Below are 21,585 nucleotides of genomic sequence, written 5' to 3' on the forward strand. Positions count from 1 at the left end.
ACTGAAATTGGTCAACAGGTTGATTTTCAAGAGAAAAGAAAAGCTTAAGCAGATTACGTGGGTGATTGAGAACATTATTGTGTTACATTCTCCATCTGGAATGAATAAAGTATTATTGGATTGTCAATAAACTGAACTGAATTATGTGCCAGAATTTGTATTTATGTTAATTACAAGCATAAATAGATCCTGCTTTAAACAGATGCAGAAAAGACTGAAATCAGTGCAATAAAGTTAATTAAATTGTAAGAAACTTATTCAATCACTGTAACATAGTCTGTTTCGACAATTAGCTGATGTCTTTTTTACCAATGGTACTAAATTCACTTCAGTTTTACAAAATAGGTGTATGCTTTGTACTTTACCACTTTATTGAAGCATTTGACTGGTTGTGTTTCTTGCATGTGAAAAAGTTTTGTTTTATCAAAAGTTTCTGAATACCGGTAAGTCTCCTTAAAAAGAGTTTTTTCTGATATTGGTTCTGAAGAGGGTAACAATAATTTCTGACTTTTGCTTGTTGAATAATTTTTTTCCGACATGTATAGTTTAATTTTGTGTACATGTCATCTTAAGTCACCCGATCTGAGGTTCTCATAGGCATGCTGTTTATTTAAAAAAAATTCCAATCATTGAACAACTGAATAATTGGTCTTTGTTTAATATTATTAGTCTATTGACTCTATCCTAATAAATAAACTTAAAAAGTTTAAAGAAACGTGTGCATATAACCTTTGTTATGTTTGCCCTACACTGCAAAAACAGCTCCTCAATAGGCATAATATTCCATAAATCTAGTCAAAAATGTCTTTTTGCTTTTTTTTCTTTTTCTTATAATAAATATTTTCTCTCGTGATATGGGTCTGCTGCCATTCACTTTTTGTTTTCATGGATACAGAACAGAACAAAACCAAGTGCAATAGGGCGGGCTTTATGCAATGACTCATTCAGGAGCGTCTAAGAACCACTATTCAAAACAACCAAGATGCCTGCAGAATAGCAGAATAGCCAACATCACAACATCAACTGCCTTAACAGCAAAGAACAACCACATCTTAATTCATATTCAACACAACAGCCACATCTTAATCCAGACCTGCAGGGGGCAGACCAACATTCAATGAGCACCACAGTACCCAACTTCCTGTCATTTCAAACCAACTTCCTGAAGACAACCATATTGCCTTCAGAGCAACATGTGGAGCGAGAGACAAAGCCAGAAAAGTTTGGTGCTGAGAACTAAGCAATAAGAGCTTTAGGAGAAGGAACCAAATAACCTGCACAATACAAGAAAAAAAAACCCTCAGTTAAAAGGTCAACACGCAGCTGGTAGGATAGTTTGAAAATACTTACCTTGTTGATGGAATGGAGAAAGGACAATGTGTGTTCAGGTTTTGTTTGGTTACTCGTTGGTTATTTAAGTTAATGTTTAACCTTTCTTACTTTATAGTTTGGTTAAAATATTCAGTTGGAAGAGCTAATGCTGTTTTGTTGGTATTTTGATCTAGTGCAGTGATTCTTAACCATAGGGCCGCGGCCCAAACTTGGGCTGCGAGCGCCACCTAGAGGGCCGCAAAAAAATACTGTTTTGTACGTGTGGGCCGCGGGACTGCATAGCAACTCCCGACCAAATGAGGAGAAGAAGACACTCAGCTAGCTGTACCTGTAATAGTAAGAGAAATAGTGTGTATTTACAGAGAAAATCATTTATTTTGCACAGAGTACGCTTAGATCCGCCAGGATCAGGGATCGATTACTTGGGTCTGCGCCCACCAACGGGGAGAGCGAGCGCGGCGTGATCATTTATCCCAGAGGTCACTAACAGGCGGACCGCGGTCCGGACCCAGACGCCGTCCTGCACGGACCCAGACGTATAATCAATAAATTACCGAGGGATTCTATATTTTGACGGGGCACTTCTATTTTAACCAGCACAGCTTTACTATTCTTTACGGCCAGAGAGCAGCGCACCTGGCTCGTGCCCATCGCATCACTGATCGGTTCTCTCGGTCTCAGCGCGATCAGGCTCGAATGAAACCCGACACGCTGAGTCCTGACAAGTGATTAATGTAAATAGGGCCAACACACGGCCAATGTTCCGGGGGCCGTGCTCGGGACCGGGCAAACAGTTCGGGGGGGTCGCACTCGAGGCCGGGCCGACCGGCGAGACAGTTCGGGGGGTCGCCCTTGGGGCGGAGCAGACGGGACACAGGGAGCCGGCTTCGGGGCACAGAGGATCCTCGGAGCTGCCTGGGGGGGAACTCGGGTGCTCGGAGATGCCTGGGGGGGAACCCGGGTCCTCGGAGATGCCTGGGGGGGAACCCGGGTCCTCGGAGCTGGCTGAGGGGGGTCCGGGACCATCACCGGAGCTGAAAAACCGAAAAACAATATATATCCCCCCTCACAAAAATAGAGACATATTTTTTTATCAACAAAACAAATTTAAAAAAAATCAAATAACAAAATAATATATTTGAACCATTTTTCAGACAATAAAATAACAATAACAATAAAATGTAATGCAATGTGTAAAGATGTAAAATATGCTTTGTTAATGAGAGAATGTTTCTCTATTTTTCTTATTTTTGTGAGGGGGGATATATATTGTTTTTCGGCACTACCTTGTTCTCTATAGCTGATATAACATGAATTACTCCTATGTGGGATCAATAAAGTTCTTATTTTTGCCGTCTGAGAAAATTAAATATATTATATTTGGTGCCTAACTGTTTCCCAAGTATATTAGTGCGTGTGTGAATGAATAAATGAGACGTAAAACGTAAATTTCTTTGTAGAAAGGTGCTTTATGAAAATAAGTCCACTTACTTGTATTAGTTTGCAGCGCAGTCTTGCCACATCCAATATGGCGGCGACGTCAGTAGGCGATGCAATGATCTGATTGGCTCTCCAGAAACGCTTTGAAACCCGTGCCAAAGATCGCTGATTGGCTCTTAGTTTTGGCACGTCAAAACACTGCCATAACTCGTAGTTGTAAAAAAAGTTTGTATCTTTTGAAAAAAATGTTGTAGCTTTTGTAAAAAAAAGTTTGTAGCTTTGTAAAAAAAGTTTGTAGCTTTGTAAAAAGTTTTTAGCTTTGTATCTAGAAGTACAAATATTATATGTTTTGCAAGTACAAATATTTTTTGCACATGCACAAAATATTTCTACAAGTACAAATATTTTTTTCACATGCACAAAATATTTTTACAAGTACAAATATTTTTTGCAAGCACAAATATTTTTTGCACACGCACAAAATATTTCTACAAGTACAAAGTTTATTTACAGATACAAAATACTTATGGCATTAATTTGAGCCCATAATTGTGGGGCTTTAGGCACAAAGTTTTCTAGGGGCGCTGTTGAGCCATTAGGCCACGACCATTAATGCAAACCATTAAATATCGAATTTTTGTCAGGCCTGGCTGGCGTGCAAAATTTGGTGACTTTTGGGGAACTGTCAAATATGGACCAATCAGATGAAGGGGGGGCCTGCTTTTTGGCGTCTATCATCGCCACGGTAACGCTTTTGACTGAGAAAAGTAATGCGCATCGTCACAGGATCGAGACGCACATTTTGATGTATAACACACCTGGGTGCACGTTACGGTTCGGGCTGTGAAGCAGCTGAAGAAATGGCATAAATTTCGCCAAAATAACACGATTCATTTAAAATGGCCGACTTCCTGTTCGGTTTCGGCCAAGGCGCCAAGAGACTTTTCTTTAAGTTGCGACATGATACAGGTGTGTACCAATTTTCGTGCATGTACGTCAAACCGTATTGTGGGGCTTGAGGCACAAAGTTTTTTCTGTATGGACCAATCAGATGAAGGTGGGGGGGGCACGCTTTTTGGCGTCTATCGTCACCATGGTAAACCTTTTGACTGAGAAGAGTAATGTGCATCGTCGCACAATCGAGATTCACATTTTGATGTATAACACACCTGGGTGCACGTTACGGTTCGGGCGAAGAAGTGGCCGAAGAAATGGCATAACCAATAAACCATTAAATATCACATTTTTTTTTTGCGTGCAAAATTTTGTGACTTTTGGGGGACTTTTAGGGGGGCAAAAAGGCCCTCATTTCGCCCTAATAATAACAATAATAATAACCACAATCATATGCTGTAACAATGCACCTCTCAATAACCATGACTACCTCATACTGCTGCACCTTTCACTTAAAAAAATGTATCTATGTTATTAAAGGTATTGTGACATCATTTTTAACATGCTTTTAACACTATTAAAAGTCTTGGCCAACATCCCTCAAATGTGTCTAAAAGAGTGTAACAAGAAAAACTTCACTCTAGTACTCCATTCCTGGCTTTTTATTACAGTGTTTTTTTGCGCCGTGAAAAACGGGTCCTTTTTCCCCTTTCCTGTCAATCATTGCTCCGCTCCTCCTCCAAACCTCCTCCAACCAACCGCTACACACTTCTGCCGTCTTCACACACACGCGCGCACACCGACCACAAACACCCACACACACAGCCCAGACAGGGCGACTACAGCCCGGGGATGAAGTCCAACCGGGACCAGAGGACCGGGACCGCAGCTCCCCGCGAGCAATACGCTCACAGCGGCGTCGGAGAGTTAAGCCGGAAGCGACAGGCGAAGCATGCACGGAAAAGCAGCAGGGCGAAGCAGACAGTCCACAGCAAACAATCATAAAAATAAAGGCATGCAAGCAGCAGTGTCTCCTTATCTTAAGACCAGTCAGTGGCCGCGGGTCTTCTTAGCAGTTTTCCTCCGGTGATTAGAACAGAAGAGGCTCTAAACAGCTCCTGATTTATGGTTCCGCGTTAAATCGACGCAGAGCCTACGCCGTAGGGTTCAGCGTACGGTACGCGTCGCCGCGTAACCCTACGCCGTCGGTGTAACGCGGAACCATAAATCAGCCTTTATGGTGCGCTGGAGAGGAGAGGAGGCAGGGAGCTGGGTGGAGGGGGCGGTGATTTAGCGGATCGTTACGTAACGATCCGCCACCAAACCAGGTGCGCCGTTTTTGCACAGTTATGCGGAAAATCCCAGAAAGCACACAATACACTGAATGTTAAAAGTTTGTTGTTTTTTGGGTGTAATTGATGTCAAGACACCCAACAAAACACAAAAAATCAAGAAAAATGTGTTTTTCATGTCACAATACCTTTAAGGCAAGGCAAATGTATTTATATAGCACAATTCAACACAAGGTAATTCAAAGTGCTTTACATTGACATTAAAAGCGGCAAGACATAATAACAAATAGGTAAGAATAAGAAAAGAAGTAAAATAATAAAAAGCACAAGCTGTTAAAAAAAAAAAAAAAAAAAAAAGGGCAGTAGAGTACAGCAGGTTTTAAGAGCTATGTTTGTCTATTTACTGTTTGCTACTATTTAAATCTGGGTACAGTGAGCGAAATAACCGGAGTCAAATTCCCTGTCTGGCATGTTCAAACTTGGCCAATAAAGCTGATTCTGATTCTGCTAAGCGACTTTTTCCTCCACCTATTTGCAATAAGCCACAGCACAGTACAAGGAAAAAGCTCAAAGGCACTCTTGACCAGGTGCAGTTATCCAGTTCTTCTTATACAGTCTATAGTTTGAACAATGTGTAAAATGTATAGTAATTAATCCTGTTGTGTGCAAGAATGTTAGACAAATACAAGATCCATCATGCATCCTAGAGATTAACCAACCTAACAAAGCGGGACCCAGCAGGTCATTTACACTGTATTGAGTATCACTCAATTAGGGTCGCCAACCGTCCCTTGAAAAATGGAATCATCCCGTATTTATAAACTAAAGTACATGTCCCGTATTGAGCTGTAAAGGGACGCACTTTGAGAGTCAAAAATAGTCATAAAATGCCAATGGAAAACGGCATCGATCTGTTGAGTTCATAAGTAATTTTTTTTTCTGATTTACTACATCTTTAGCCTAGTCATGGCCTTTGAGGCACAAATATGTTTGCAAGTTTTCTACAGACTTTCTGTTTGCACTTTTGTTATTGCACTAAAAATGTGCACCTACATCTCACCAGTTTGTTTATTTATTGTTTTATTTACTTTTTATTTTTTATGCTGTCTATTGCTGCTTTACGGATGTTTTATTGTATTTTTAACTTATAAAATGTATTTTTAATTGTATTTCTTGTTTTAATCCTGTAAGGTGACCTTGGGTGACATGAAAGGCGCCTCTAAATAAAATGAATTATTATTATTATTATTATTAATGGATGTTCTGCTTTCTTTCTATTGTTTTATATCAATTTATACAATTTTAAGTTAAGCAGGACAGGTTTCTGTTTAAGAAAGATACTTATTTTATTCAATTAATTTTGTTATTTTGTATTAAAGTGAATTGCTGGATAATAATTTGCATCTAATTCAACAGTTAAAAAATCGTTTCACTCTTAAAAAAAAATTCACCACGCCAGGAAAGGTGAAGGCAATCGGGTTGACTTGTCCCTTATTTAGTCCCTTATTTATTTTTCAGGGAGTTGCAACCCTACACTCAATAGTCACCTGCAGTAAAAATGCCAACACCGTTCATTTCCATGCATGCATTTTATATACTCGCTAAATAACCAAAAATACGAGTGAAAATAACCTCATATGTTTCCACTGCAAATGTATCAACACATTACATGATAATAATATAGTGACTTGTGTGGTAGGAATCCCAGGCAACATCTGTAAATTTCCCCCCGCTGCTTTCCTCTGCTCAGTACTGAGCTTAAAGACTGATTTATGGTTCTGCGTTACACCAACGCAGAGTCTACGGCGTAGGGTACCGCGGCGACGCGCACCGTACGGTAACCCTACTGCGTCGATTTAACGCGGACCATAAATCCGGCTTTAGCCTGCAAAAGCACCCAGAAGTGAACAAAGCGACCCGGAAGCGCTGATCCAAGTGGAGGCAGAAAGAACATCAAGCTTTTATATTATAGCTGTTCTCGCAAGACAATATCTGCAAGCAGGACACAAGGTATTTGTGCACATTTGTTCCGCGTTTTTTTTACCCCTGTACATTTCCCTTCCAGATATGCACAATGTTGCACAAATGTGCACAAATTCTGTCATTCGATTCGCTGGAAAGTTACAGAATTTGAGGGAGGAAAAAAAAGCAAGCTTAAAAGTGAAATTCTGCAAAGATGGCTTAGCGCTTATGGGTGCTGGTGGTATTTTGACCTTGTTTCGTGGACATCTTTTTTTTTTTTCTTTTTTTTTCTCCAATATCGGCGTATTGGGTCGTGTTGCGTGCTGTTTTTTGCAGGTTGTTGGAGGAAGTGTCAGTTTTTTTGAGATGCATGGGGAGGCCGGGCTATTCAAACCTGCATTTCTCCCTAAACAATCATCCGTGCCTTTGGCATGGAAAAACACACGCCTTTTGTCTGCGTCTCTCTCGGGTCTGTTTTTTCCTGCAACACCGTGCAATGAAAATGCAAGACGCTCCTAAAAAATTTTGGGGTCTGCAGAATATGGCGTCCCGCCTTATAAAAATAAGGCTGCCATTTTTGTTTCTCTTTTGTCTGGAAATGTTTTAAGAAAAACTGTGTAGAGAGTGTCAGTTCCCCCTCCAGGGAACGGAGCAGAGGGCTGCTCTCAGACTTGTCGACATGTCCGAAAAGTCAAAGAAGGAAAAGTTTTTTTTTCATTGCGTTTCTCTGAGAATTTAAAGCGACGGCCGCCTCTTTTTTTTTGTCTTTTTCTTTTTGTATAGATGTCTTTATTGAGGGCATTAAAAGAAAAAGAAACAAGAGTTACAATAACAATATAATTATCAATATTTCCCCCCCTTTTTTTTTACTTTTCGTAACATTAATTAAACCAAAATAAATAAATAATAATAATAATTAAAAAAAAAAGTAAATAAAAATAAAAAAACAACACACCCCTCTCCCCTTCCCTCCCTCATATGGTCAATAGATTACATCATTCTAAATCATTTAACATAAGCCTATCAATACTAGAACAAAAATGAATAATAAATTAAATAATCAAGTCCTGTGTAAACACATTCATTAATATAGTCGATGATTCAGATCATTAGTCCATTAAAAGCAAAAAATCCAAAAAAGGTCCCCAAATAAGGTCAAAGTCTCTAGGTTTTTTTCTAACGGAATACAATATTTTTTCTGGAGTACTATATGATCCAAGTTCATTGATCCACTGTTTGGGTGCTGGGGGGTTTTCTGATTTCCAGTTTTTTAAAATACAATTTTTTGTCGCGGTGCCGGCAAGCAGAATGAAATACTTTTTATGATAAGTCATGTTTAATGAACTAATATCTCCCAGTATCCAGACTTTAGGATCAAGAATATGGGATTTTAATTTTTTTGTCTTTTTCAAAAATAAATTCAGACAAAAGAAGAAGCACAGTGTGCTTGAAGCTGAAGAGCCATGTCTCTGCCGGACTAATGTCTTCTAATACCTCCCCATAAATGTCCAGGTGACAGTTAAATAGTTAAACATTTTATTTTTCACCGTAATTCTGTCTCACACAGGGACTTATAAACGTAAATGAGCACAAGTTTCGACAGTGTTCCTACAGTGACATATATTGCTTTGTTAATGGAATGTCATTTTATTTGAAATAGCACTTTATTTTATACTCACTGGTTCTTTAAAATGATTTAAATGAATTCTCAAAAATATAGCATCCACTTGCCCATCTTTCATGTGCCTCCTCCTCAGAGGAAGGTGTTTGCTCTGTTGCCATGGAGATGCCCTTCTGGCAGCAGCAAACTCATCCTGAGGAAAACTCAAGTGAAATTAAAGGATGGGATCATCAAACTAGTACACCCTAAGATTTTATATACCGAAATAAGTGACTTTAGGAGGGCAGTATTAAAACTTGTTTTTAATCTAGTTTTTAATTATATATCTGCTGACATTGTCAAAAATGTGCAACTCAAAGTGTCATTTTTGTTCAAACTAGACAGGTTAGTGTAATAATACATGCCAGACTTGCATCACATTAAGGTAAAATGTGAGAGAATGAAACTTAATAGCTTAATAACTTGAATCTCAAGTTTGTCAAGAAATGCATAATGAAATAATTGAACTGCTTAAAATCTAAGCTTCTTAAAAGATATTTGAAAGGAATTAGCATATTCCTTAATCTACAAACTCCATTTGTTAATAGGTAAATGAAATACTTGTTGCAGGTTCTTAAATGTGTATTTCATTTACCCTTTCACGCCCAATTACACAGCGCTTCTTGTATAAATATGCTAACATGTTAAATATATTAAACATGTCATCCTTGTTCGAAGGCAACATTAATTTCTATCTCTCAAAAAAAAGTTTATTTCAGAGAGGTTTAAGTTTACTATGGAAACCTAAACATGTGTATGTTAAGTTTGATGAATGAAACATGCTTCAAGTCAGCAAATTATTGTTTTGAATAATTCTTTCAATGTTGGTTTGGTGTGGTGGGCTAATTTTTTTTTCTATAATCAGGCAGCTCTGGGGCAAGTTTATGTGGAGTCCTGAATATTTACACAAGAAAATGTAAAAAAAAAAAAAAAAACTATGTACCTCTGCAAACCTTAATAACAGTGTTAAAGTAACACCTGAAACGTTTCATCAGTTTGTGTTTGTGCTTTAATGCCAGAATGCTTTAACAAGCGATAAAAGCTTTACCCCAGCAACTGTTTTTTCAAAATTTCTGCAGGTCTGAAAAGCAGGAATACTTATTTTAAATAATAAAGGAAGTTCACGGGAAAAAAGAGGAGGAAATGATATCATGAGTTGATACTGTGCAATAAAATGAAAATCAACTCAAATGTTAAAATTGCCTTCCCCTATTTTCCACCCTTTCTAACATTTTTAAGATTTAGGATTATAGTTATACAAAATATATATTGTAGAGGGAAAATGATGGGTGGATGTTTAATTGACTTTACAGCTTCACAAAGTGAGTAGATAACTAAGAAGACATTTTCTCACCTGCACATCACTTCCTCCTTAACTGTAATGCTGCATACCGTTTTGTAACCAGTGAGGTCATAAAAGTGTTTCTATCAAAGTATTTGAAAGTACATTTTTTTTAAAGAAGCAAAAGCATAGCTACATAGTTTATCTTCTGTGTAAAAGGATTAATATATGCCTATAATATAAAATAAATCATATATTGGTAAGGCTCCAGCTAGCTTGTATGTTGTCAAAAATTATATGCAAACTTTGAAATTAAAATCTCATACATAACTTTATTTTAAATATAAAAGTAAAAATACTTTAAATCTTACAATGTTATAATAGAATTAGGTGTGGCATTCAGAACATCACAAGTGCTAATAGTAATAATAATACTAACAGAAGCCCCCATGAAATAAATTATGCAGTTTGTTTACCTTAAGTTGTTCTTAAAGCTTAGTAAAAGTAAGTCATTCACTTTGGAAGTGCGTGCATCGCCAGATCTGGAGCTTAAAAACACGTTTTTCTAGAAACCTAAATCTAGCCAGGGTTTGTTGTTTTTTTTGCATTTATAATTAAAGTATGGCAGCATAATTTTAAACGTGCGATGTACACTTCAGTGTAACTTGTGACTGAAATGTCGCTGTCATTCACTTCAGGATGGCAGAGCCTCGATTTAACAACCCGTATTTCTGGCCGCCGCCGCCGTCCATGCCAGGCCAGGTAAGTTCAGTCACGACATGCAACTACTGCAGCATTTCCACCTCCTATTCCCTCCTGTTTCCATGTGTGAATTTCTTTTCAGCCATCCAGCTTCACCATGGAAAAAGATAGTGATGCACGGAAATGAAAATCTGAAAAAAAACACTTTGCCGAATACCGAATAACATACCGAACAATGGTTCTTCGCAGTTTTTCCATTTATTTTGCCAATTTTTTCACCATTGCATACATCAAATAAATGTGCTATAGGCATGCTTTTCAAAGAAAAAAATATTTTACAAAATTACAAGGTAGAAATATTTATTGAACATGAACAACTGAACATTTTTTTAATTTCCCAGCATTTTTAAATACTCCAGCAGACATTATACCAACAAGGCACTAACTTAAAATAAATAAATTTGCAAAATATTTTTTTTGGCCATCTTTGACCTTACATCAGGTCTATAACTGACTGCTGAAAGATTGTAACATAGGCCTTAAAACAAAAAAAAATGCATTTAATGCATTAAAGTGCATTGTAAAAAAAAAAGTGGATAAAATAAAATAAAGAAAAAGAAAATCAATCCCTTTCCCATAAAAGTATTAATATGGGAAAGGGATTGATTTTCTTTTTCTTTATTTTGTTTTATCCACTTCTTTTGCGTCATCTAAACATGCCGTTATTAATTGTTCGTTTTTTTTCCCCACTTATTCCACCGAACACCGAAAGTGTTTTTTTGCTATTTTCGGCCGAACAATTTTGGTTACAGAACATTTGGTGCATCACTAGAAAAAGAGAACTCCCTAGGCATTGTTTTAAAGACAAAAAAAAAAAAACTTGTACTATGTGCTCATTACTGTCTTCTGTCCTGTAATATTTTTTTTGGGGGGGCATGAATGACATTCACACGTGGTAGTTGTTTTTTGTTGAGCATGACATTAACTGTTTCAGCTGGATAACCTGGTCCTCATTAACAAGATCAAGGAGCAGTTGATGGCTGAGAAGATCCGCCCTCTGCACCTGCCCCCTACCTCCGCCCCCTCTCAGCAGTCTTTACTCGTGCCCACGTCGTCTCCCGATGGCAGCGTTCAGCACGGCATGTCGGTGCAGAAGCCCCAGACGCAGCATGTGTCGGGTCACCATCAGCACCCGCAGAGCTCCGGACAGCAGGACGTTTCTCTGCACAGTCGTTCCAACTCTGGACAAGGTACCGTCTCCAGTTTGTGGGTTGACTGTTCCTCACAACATTTACTTTTACTCACTTGCTGTTTTGGACAGAATCATCTAGTAAATGAATGTAATGGTTCATTGGTCCTCAATTTGAATTGGTAACGGTGCCTATTATTGTTTTCTGACTAATTTGACATTACCCACTATCTTCCAGATGGAAATATGGATGACAAGTCAGCAGTGAAGGCCAAAGGATTATGGGAAGACTGGCATATGAGACAACTTAGTGAGCAAGCTAACCGGTTAAACCATCGCTCAGGTACTGCAGTCACTTTTTCATTAACCTTCTTATGTTCTTATGTTATTTTCATTGACTGTATTTGGATGGGTGACTGTTGTAATAAATAATATACAATCCAATTTCCAAGAAAGCTGGGTCACTGTACCAGATGTAAATGGGAAAAGCAGCAAAGCTGATCTCATTGTGTTTCTTCTTCTTTTATGTCCTTATTCTTCATTGCAGCCGTCTTTTTTTTTTTTAAGTCGCTGGATTTTACCTGCTCTGTTACTGTAAATGCTGATGAGGATGAGTTATGATCCCAGAATCTTAGGTTTTACCCCTCACCTGTGTCTCACAAGTAAAACAGTTTCAGAATGTTTTTTCAACTGTGGGATTATTATATGCTGGTGATCTTTGGACCCTCAAGTGGCACTGCATAAAAAACAGTCAGGATTGTTTCATGGAAATCACTCTATGGACTCGGGAACGATTCCAGAAATCACTACCAAACTACAGGGTTCTCCTGTTAATGTCCTCGAATGCACGTTAAAGCGCTGCTATGCAAAGAAAAAGCCAAATCTGAGCATAATTCAGCTCACCCATGCATCTCTGATGGTATGGGGGTTCATTAGTGCCTCGGGAATGAGCGGCTTCCACATCTGGAAAGGAAACATAAGTGGTGAAAGGCAGCAATATATGATCCCATCATCTTTTTTACCGAAGGCCTCGCATCCTTTAGCAAGACAGTCATACACATACACATACTGCTTGCACTGCAAAAGCATCGCTTCATTACAGAGGAGTCCAGGTGTTGACCTGGACCACCTGCAGTCCAGATCTTTCACCAGCTGAAAATATTTGGTGCATAATGAAAAGTAAAAGTACTACAAAGAAGATCCAACACTGTTGAGGAGCTCTAGTCTGGTGTCAGACAAGAATAGGATGGCATTCCTCCTGTAGACGTCCGGTAACCGGTCTCCTCAGTTCCCAGACTTACTTTATATGGGCTGTTATTTATTGATACCCTAAAGATTTAACATTTTCTGTGTTTTGTATGGTTTCTGTTGTATTGTGAATAAAACTTTTATGAAATGCAAACAATTACATCGTACATACTTCAATTTGACACTGGCTCCCAACTGTCTTGGAATTTGGGTTGTGAATTTGTCTTAGTAGAATAAGTAAAAGACCCAAATTATGAGTAAATAAAATGTTACTTTAGATACTGTTTGTAATGTCAAAGGGACATAAATAGAAGCCGGGAAGTCCCTGAATTAGTATTAAGTACAGATCATTTGTACAACCATTCACACAGATTTGGCAGGTCAAGGAATCTAAAGCCTTTTTGGAGCCGTACGTATTGTTGTGTCCGTGCTAATGTAGTCATATTGTTCCCACCTCCAAAGGTCTGGCTCCTTCATCTCGCCCCGACAGCCACAGCACCTCCGACGCCCTGACCCCCACGACCCCGACGTCCAGCAACCAGAGCCGCCTGGGCGGGGCCCCCTCGCTGAACATCATCTCCGGGCTGGCTAGTGGCCCCGGCATGGAGCACATGAAGGCCGGGGGTTTGGCGGGACTCCTGGGCCCCCCACCCAAGGCCCCGCGGGGCAGGAAGAAGATTAAAGCTGAGAACACAACTGGGCCGCTGCTCGTGGTGCCCTATCCCATCTTAGCTGACCAAGGCTGCGTCACAATTGCTCCAAAAGAGGGGAAAATCTACAGGTGGGACACCTGAATTGCTGTCACCTTTTTTTTTTTTTTTTTTTTATATCTCTTTATTTCACAATAATTTTCACAATTCACATTTTCATTGCATTTAAAAAAAATTGTTTTTATCATTTTATTTTTCTGAGAGAAAAATACAGAATAGCTTCAACACAATCATACTTTCACAGCAAGGCAAACAGATATTTATAGTTTGACTTACTTATTTCCCTCTGTTACTTTCCCTTCCATTTTGTAATATGCAAAATATAACATGAACATAGGAACAATGGATGTCACACTTCCTTTCCAATATCTGAAAGTCAAAAATCTGGTACAACAATTCACATTTTCACATTCACAATTTTTATTTTACCCACATTCCTACCCTCCCCATAATTGCCCAGGGGAAAAAAAAAATCATACATTGAGGGAGAACAAAATTAAGTAAATATAAAAAATATATATAAAAAAAAGAAAGAAATTAAAATATGCCAGCAACAGCGATATCAATAAACTATATATATCTATGCTTATTTTCTCATATATACTGTATACATACATCTGTATAAGGCACACGTTCAAAGATAGAGATACTCATTGGTCCCCCTTGGAAAAGTTCTCCAGTTTTGAAAATAATGGAGACCAAAATTCTTGAAAGATATGACCACAGTTGTATTTTTCCAAAGTAAATTTTTCCAATGGTAAAAAAACTGACATTTGATCCAAAAAAAACTTGAAAGTTGGAGGGGAATAATCTTTCCAAAGTAAAAGTATACATTTCTTAGCGAAGTATGTGATCATAATTAATATCCTGCTTTTTTTCCGGTCTAACTGAAGATCCAGTGTATCATTTAATAAATAAAAACTGGAGCTTAACTCAAAATTAATTTCTAAAACTGATTGTGTGAAGGAATTAATTGATTTCATGCTGTCACCGTTTTTTAAAGTACTGTTGTTGCAAAGCTAATGAAAGTTTAATTATGGTGATGTTTGCTTGAGAAAAGTAGGACTAAAAGCAAATGGTTGATTGAGATTGGGATGCAGCTCTTGCAGACAGCAGGGCTGAACAGACCATTTGAAATGAACAATATTTGTTGAGATAATAGTAGGAAAGTTCACAGAGAGGCAGGAGACGAGGCAGAGTCGGATAGTCCAGTGGTTTGAGGTGGAACTACTGGATGGCTGTAACTGTATTTGGAATTAGGGAGTTGCATTATTGTCTAAAAGATCTCAGCTGCCAGACTTTAATCAGCCACATTATTTTACTGGAGAAGAGACACAATAATACAATGCTGTATAACCTGTTTAGTGCTTGAATTCTTTAAAAAAACAACTTGTCTGATGTTTTTATATTTATTTTTTTGTCCCTTTTCTTTCTTCAGGTGCAAAGTTTGTCCACTCACCTTCTTAACGAAGTCAGAGATGCAGATTCACTCAAAGTCCCACACGGAGGCAAAGCCACACAAGTGTCCCCACTGCTCCAAAACATTCGCCAACGCCTCCTACCTGTCCCAGCACCTGCGCATCCACCTGGGAATCAAACCGTATCACTGCTCCTACTGTGAGAACTCCTTCCGTCAGCTGTCACACCTGCAGCAGCACACCAGGTTAGTGTTTGTAGCTACAACTAGAGGGGAAACTATCCACTCGCTGTGACAGCTCACTGTGACCATTCCTAATGTTCTCAGATTTTAATGTAGATGAAGACTACTTTCATAAATGTTTTCATGTTAACATGATGTTGGTAACAATGTGTCAAGGCATGATTTGAAAAAGTCATCTGGTCCTTGCCAAGAAAAAATTAAACAAAACACAGCTTAGAGACAGTAAAAAAAATACATTAACAGTCTCACTCAGTGCTTGAAGAGCTTCTGCCTTTTCATCACAATGTCATTAACTTAAGGAAAAATACTTGTAGCTGAATCAATATCGACAGTTAAGTTCTTACTAAAACAAAATAAGATTTAGTGCTTATTTTAACTTGTTTCCGCCCCTCAAAATGTAATTTGTTTGATATGAAAATCTATGTCTAGAGAGAAATAATGAGTAACCTTCAGCTGCTTCAGAATTGTAATGATAATTAATAATTATTGATAATCTTAGTTTAATGTAGAAATGGGTGCTGAAATTAGAACCAGGGCTCGAGGTTAAATTATTAAAGACTTTAGTGTTGATAAGCTCTAATTTAATGAACAGAGGACAGTGATCAGCTCCTTTCCCTCGCTAGGGTCAGAGAGGGGACATGGGAGTTTGCAACCAGTTCACATGTGTTTTGTTGACTTGGAGAGGGATCTGTTAATATTTTGTTTTGTTTTTTTTGTTTATCACTTCATTGGGAGGGGGACGGGGGTATCAGAACACTTCAGATTCAATAAAAATATGGATAAACCATCTGAAAATAATACAAAAGTCAGCTACCCTTCCCAGACTTAGCCTATGGCTGTTTTTCCTCCTCGGCATCGTGTCACCTCGCACCTAAATATTCCTGAACGTCAAGCTGCCACAACATCTCCTTCTACTCTAGATAATGATCAATTAATCTGGGTACTGCTTATCCTCTTACACCAACAACGTTTCTACTGGTATGTACATTCTTACTCACTGTTCCTGAGGTTAGGCTCAGTGTTTATTACATGAATAATAACATAGTGTTGTTCACCTGTTTTTAACTTGCATTATAACTTCAAATAAAAGTCAAATAATAAAGTCAAATAAAAAAAGATGATCTAAATTAGTCCATTTTATAATAATAGGCTTCATACGATGTGAAATATGGCGTCTTCCTGGATTATTAATATTTACAACACAACTGAGATGACATACCTTGACATCTTCAGGTGGATCACAGGGAGAATTTTGACATGTGTGCTTTGTTTTTTAATTTCATGTCAAAGTCATGACACAGTGACTTCAATAAGGAGCCAGAAGCTGATTATTTTTATTTTTTTATTTTTTTTTAATACAGTCAGGAGCAAATACTTTGATCTTGTACCTTCAAATCATTGTTTCCCTTTCCTGGTCATGACGATCTCTTAATCCCTCCTCCAAAACATCAAGCTTTCTGCAGTAACAGTTGTGTTTAATCAGGGAAGCCCCTCGATCCTGGAGGGAAAGGTGATAATTTTTTTTATCCATCTCTTTTGTCACAGAATCCACACTGGCGACAGACCTTATAAATGTTCTCACCCTGGATGTGAAAAGGCTTTTACCCAACTGTCTAACCTTCAGGTGAGTAAGAACTCTTCACTAAAGCTGTAGTCACAAATTCAAAGTCATCAGGGTTTCCGCGGGGTTTTAAAAAGTAATAAAAAGTGATAAATGAAAATTGCCAAATTTAAGGCCATTAAAAGTGTTAAATTCACTGTCAGAGGTATTATTTTTTTTAATTGGTATTATTTTTTACCTTTTACATTTTAATCAGTCTATTTTATTGTCATTCACAAAGTGAAATAAATGTGAAACATCTGGTCAACATCAATGAGTATAAATCTGTTCTGTATAGTGTTCTATAGTTCAAAATCTGTATTAATGTTAAAAGGCCCGTGATTAACACTTAATGTTGCGACAGTTTTTAAAAAAAATCTGAAGGTAGTGAAAAAGGTATTAAATTGGTATTAAATTTAACATAAGGATTGCTGTATAAACCCTGGTCATGTACATTAAGTTTTTCTTTTTCTTTTTACAAAGTGTCAGCTTTTCCTTTCATGCAAATACACTGGGCCTTTTCCACTTTTGTACATTTATAAGCAGAAGCAGGATGTCGCAATAAATGCAAAACCGTCTCTGAGAAAAAGGGCCGTTCGTCTGTAACATGAGCCTTTTGCTTTTTTCACGTCCACCATATTTGGAGAGGCAGGTTTAGATGTGGGTGTTCCGTGGGAAGAAATGTCCTTATCTCAGTAGATGTGACCACATCACAAAGGCTCCCACTCTTAGCTTAAACGTTCTCTTTTCCTCTTCTTCAACAGTCTCACCAGCGGCAGCACAACAAAGATAAGCCGTATAAATGTCCCAACTGCTACCGTGCCTACTCAGACTCTGCATCGCTGCAGATTCACTTGTCAGCACATGCCATCAAAAACGCCAAGGCCTACTGCTGCAGCATGTGCGGCAGGGCATACACCTCAGTGAGTAAACCACGAACTACCCGACAGTGACATTGACGTTTCGCATTTTCCGTGTATGTATTCAGACAGAAAAATGATCAAATGGCACAATCTTATCAGCATTATGTTGCAATCCGTCTGCCTTCTTAGAAGTCACACTTCCCGTTTGTGATATTTAACAGGGCGGCTGTTCTGTTTCCGGCTGTTCTCTCTTTCCGAGCTGCAATTTTACTACACAACACTACAGAGGAAAAGCTTTTAGATCACTTTACTTGGGGAAAAATGGTCATATTGGCTCAGGAGCTATTTTGTTTGACATGTGAGAAGTAGGGCTGTGCGATTAATCGATTTTAAATCTAAATCGGATTTATTAATCAAGACGATGTTTAAAAAAAGGAAAAAAGGAAAATCGATTTTCCTTTTTTTCATTTATTTTGCCAATTTTTTCACCATTGCATAAATCAAATAAATTTGATTTAGGCATGCTTTTAAAAGAAAAATATCTTTTACAAAATTACAAAGTAGAAAACATTTGTTGAACATAAAAAAACTGAACATTTTTTAATTTCACAGCATTTCTTAAATATTCCAGCAGACATTATACCAGCAAAGAACAATAACTTAAAATAAATAAATTAGCAAAATACATTTTTTGGCCATCTTTGAGCTTACGTTAGGCTTAACTGACTGAACATTGTAACATAGGCCTTAAAACAATAAAAATGCTTAAAGCGCTCAGGGTTTTTTGTATCATTTCAAATGATAAATCAAACTTGTAGTACTGAAAGACTTTGCAGATGTGCCCCCTCTAGATATTTGAGCAGAACATTCATTGCAAACAGCCATTCTTGTATTATTCTTTGCCACTCTAAAATAAAATTTTCCACTCATCTAAACGCACCTGTAATAGATTGATTTATGTTGTTTTGGTTCCACCTGCTGGTGAATGTTAGGTAAAATTCTTATGTGGTTCGTTTTTTGTTGGCCAACACTTTATGTGGTGCGCAACCATTACGGGAGTGTTATGTGGTTAGTTTTTGGTTGGCCAACGATTTATGTGGTGCGCAACAGTTACGGAGTGGCCAGTCTATTTATATTACAACGCCGTTATTAAACAAATAATTAACAAATAAATAATTATTAAACAAAACAAACGAACAATTTCGGTTACCGAACAATCGGTGCATCACTACTCAAGGAGGATTTAAAGTATCTTTCAATTGCACTTCATTCCCAATAGGGACATTTGTTTGCTATTTTTCTTTAAAAGATAAAGATAAAATATTTGAAACAATTTATTCCATTGTCTTTTGTAGTTTTACCAAAAAAATCGAAATCGAAAATCAGGTTTTCAGAGAAAAAAATCTGGATTTTATTTTTGTCCAAAATCGCCCAGTCCTAGTGAGAAGTAATGTTTGGTGTTTAATCTTCTTTTTGTGTTTTCTTTTTATTCCATAAGGAGACCTATCTTATGAAGCACATGTCCAAACACACGGTGGTGGAGCACCTGGTGAGCCACCAGTCTCCCCAGAGGACTGAGTCCCCCAACATCCCCATTCGCATCTCCCTCATCTGAGCTCTGCAAGACGTTTGGCAGTAAGATTCAGCAGTCTGCGTTCAGCCGGAGGCTCGTGAGCGCCGCACCCACGGCCATCAACAGAAGGCTCACATTAGCATTATGACAGCTGACATAAACATTCAGTGTTAAGATTCAGTAAACGGACTGCCTCCATCTGTCTTGACTTGGCCCGTCTCGTCACAAAAGAGCACAGCATTATTTTGTGAATGTAACAAAAACAGCTTGATGTCGTCTGGGGGAATCGAGCAGCAGAAAAGACTGTCGTCTTGCGTCAGGTTCCGTAAGCACTTTTGTGAGCGTCATGTAAACCGCTGGATGCATCGGCCATTGGCAATGTTTTCCCTTTTCTTATTTTTTTATTTGTTTAACCTTTTCCATGAAATGGGTTTCCAAAATGTGCCAGATGATATTTTGTCCTGAGAAAGTGAAGAAAAAAAAGAAAGAAAAAAAAAAGTTTGCTGGGTGTACTTGACAGACATCCAAAGATAATCTTAAAGCACTTTTTGGCCTTGTGGTTTTGGCTTAAATTGTTTCAATCTCGTTGAATGGAAAATGCCAAAGGGCATTACGTTACGAAGGGCAGCTAAGAATACAGACTGGGTACAAATAACAGTCCTCGCTGTTACTTTCTATGTTTTTCCTCACATTTCTGCACAAGAACAGGGTCCTCCTAATTTGATGAAAGGCAATCGGCTGATGACAATTGAAATGTTTGGTGATTGTATTAAGAAGTTAAATTATTGAGTTGAAGAGGCCAAGAAAAAAGAAAAACTCAGTATAAGGTGGGACAAAAGCTGAACATTTTAGTTTTTCCAAAATCTTTCGCTCTTTATTCTACATTTACCTTTGTGGCACCTTTTGTGATCATAACGTATAATTAAAGGAACAACATTTTTCTCCACTTTTTCTCTCTCAAACCCCTTAGGTTCGTGATATATGACCTTTGGTTGGGGTTCTCAGAGAAAGTAAAACTCATAATCGTGTATGTAAGCAGTTGATCTTTACTTTCTGAGAATTAGAAAATATATGTTGCAGAGGTTGAATACATTACACAGGTGTCGGTGCCGGCTCTACTATCTTCATTTTTTTTTTTTTTTAATTATTTTTTTATTAAAAGAAAAAAAAAAACACTTCAGCTGACATAAAAAAAAATTTACTTGTAAGTGGTTAATTTTAAAACCAACCACTGGACCAAAATGTGAAGTTGTTGTACAGCTACTCTAACACAGTAAAGGTTTTTAAAATCTGTAATAAGCTTTACCCATTTGGAATAAACTGCAGTATAAATCATATTCAGTAGGCCTATATTATGAGTGTATACAGAGGTTGACTCCTCTCTTTTTTCAGTATTTTTACTGTACACAGTATTGTTTGTTGTATTTTTACTGTAACCTCTGAATGGTACTTAATAGGGATCCCTGTATTCTTCAGGGTATTTCAGAACAGGTGCTGCAGCTGGATGAAAGAACTGAGAATAATGTAAAATACCTATACAGTATATAGTATGTTTTCAGAATAAAACAAAAACTTATTACTCAAGCCTATGGCCTGAAATCAGACGTTTATGCCAACAACAGACCCTGCCTCTTCAATTTACTCTCATTTGAGATGATGGGAAAATGTACATGTTGTACTGTAAAACATGTTACTCCTTTATGGTACCAATTTTTAAGTTTCCATAAACATGTTCGGTTTGGATTTTGTAAAAGATTATGTAAGGACTTACTGTAATTATTTTAGTCTACCTGTATGTTATTAATATTCATGTTTTATATCAGTTATTTACATGTAAGCCTTAACTGTTCTATCATCCCAGTTCCATTACTCTGTATTGTGTTCTGCAGTATTCAGTAGTGTAAACATTTTTTGTTTCCTTTCTTCCGCATGGAGTTTTTAAGCTGTAATCTGTATAACTGTTTAACTCATGTTCTCTGAAAAAAATACGGCGTAGATTTTATGACATTTTTTTCCCCCCCGTCTTGCATTGTGGGTTCATATACAGTTTGTAGACGACTAAATATGCACAGCCAAGACTGAGAACTTAAAATAAGGTTATCAATGTTCAAAAGAGAAGAAGAAAGAAGCTTTGTATCTTTACCTTGTTTAATAAACAGACTGTTAAAAACTAATTTG

General features: G+C 37.7%; 1 protein-coding gene across 1 annotated transcript; it reads left to right on the forward strand.

The window, feature by feature from the left end:
* Positions 1 to 6,868: 6,868 nt before the first annotated feature.
* On the forward strand, positions 6,869 to 21,565 carry znf362b (zinc finger protein 362b). The gene is made up of 9 exons (XM_061736447.1): positions 6,869 to 6,968; positions 10,561 to 10,624; positions 11,559 to 11,814; positions 11,992 to 12,096; positions 13,464 to 13,782; positions 15,150 to 15,374; positions 16,917 to 16,995; positions 17,736 to 17,894; positions 19,333 to 21,565. The coding sequence occupies exons 2-9, from the start codon at positions 10,562 to 10,564 to the stop codon at positions 19,447 to 19,449; spliced, it is 1,323 nt and encodes a 440-aa protein (XP_061592431.1). The 5' UTR covers positions 6,869 to 6,968; position 10,561; the 3' UTR covers positions 19,450 to 21,565.
* The last annotated feature ends 20 nt before the right edge of the window (positions 21,566 to 21,585 follow it).

Source organism: Cololabis saira, chromosome 12 (genome assembly GCF_033807715.1).
Source record: "Cololabis saira isolate AMF1-May2022 chromosome 12, fColSai1.1, whole genome shotgun sequence".
Lineage (NCBI taxonomy): Eukaryota > Metazoa > Chordata > Actinopteri > Beloniformes > Belonidae > Cololabis > Cololabis saira.

What these genes read in the sequence shown, in the direction of transcription:
- znf362b (XM_061736447.1), top strand. Translation starts at nt 10,562, where the DNA reads ATGGCAGAGCCTCGATTTAACAACCCGTATTTCTGGCCGCCGCCGCCG. An exon ending in CCGGTTAAACCATCGCTCAG is followed by an intron (nt 12,097 to 13,463) that starts GTACTGCAGTCA and finishes CCACCTCCAAAG; the next exon opens with GTCTGGCTCCTTCATCTCGC. An exon ending in AAAGAGGGGAAAATCTACAG is followed by an intron (nt 13,783 to 15,149) that starts GTGGGACACCTG and finishes TTCTTTCTTCAG; the next exon opens with GTGCAAAGTTTGTCCACTCA.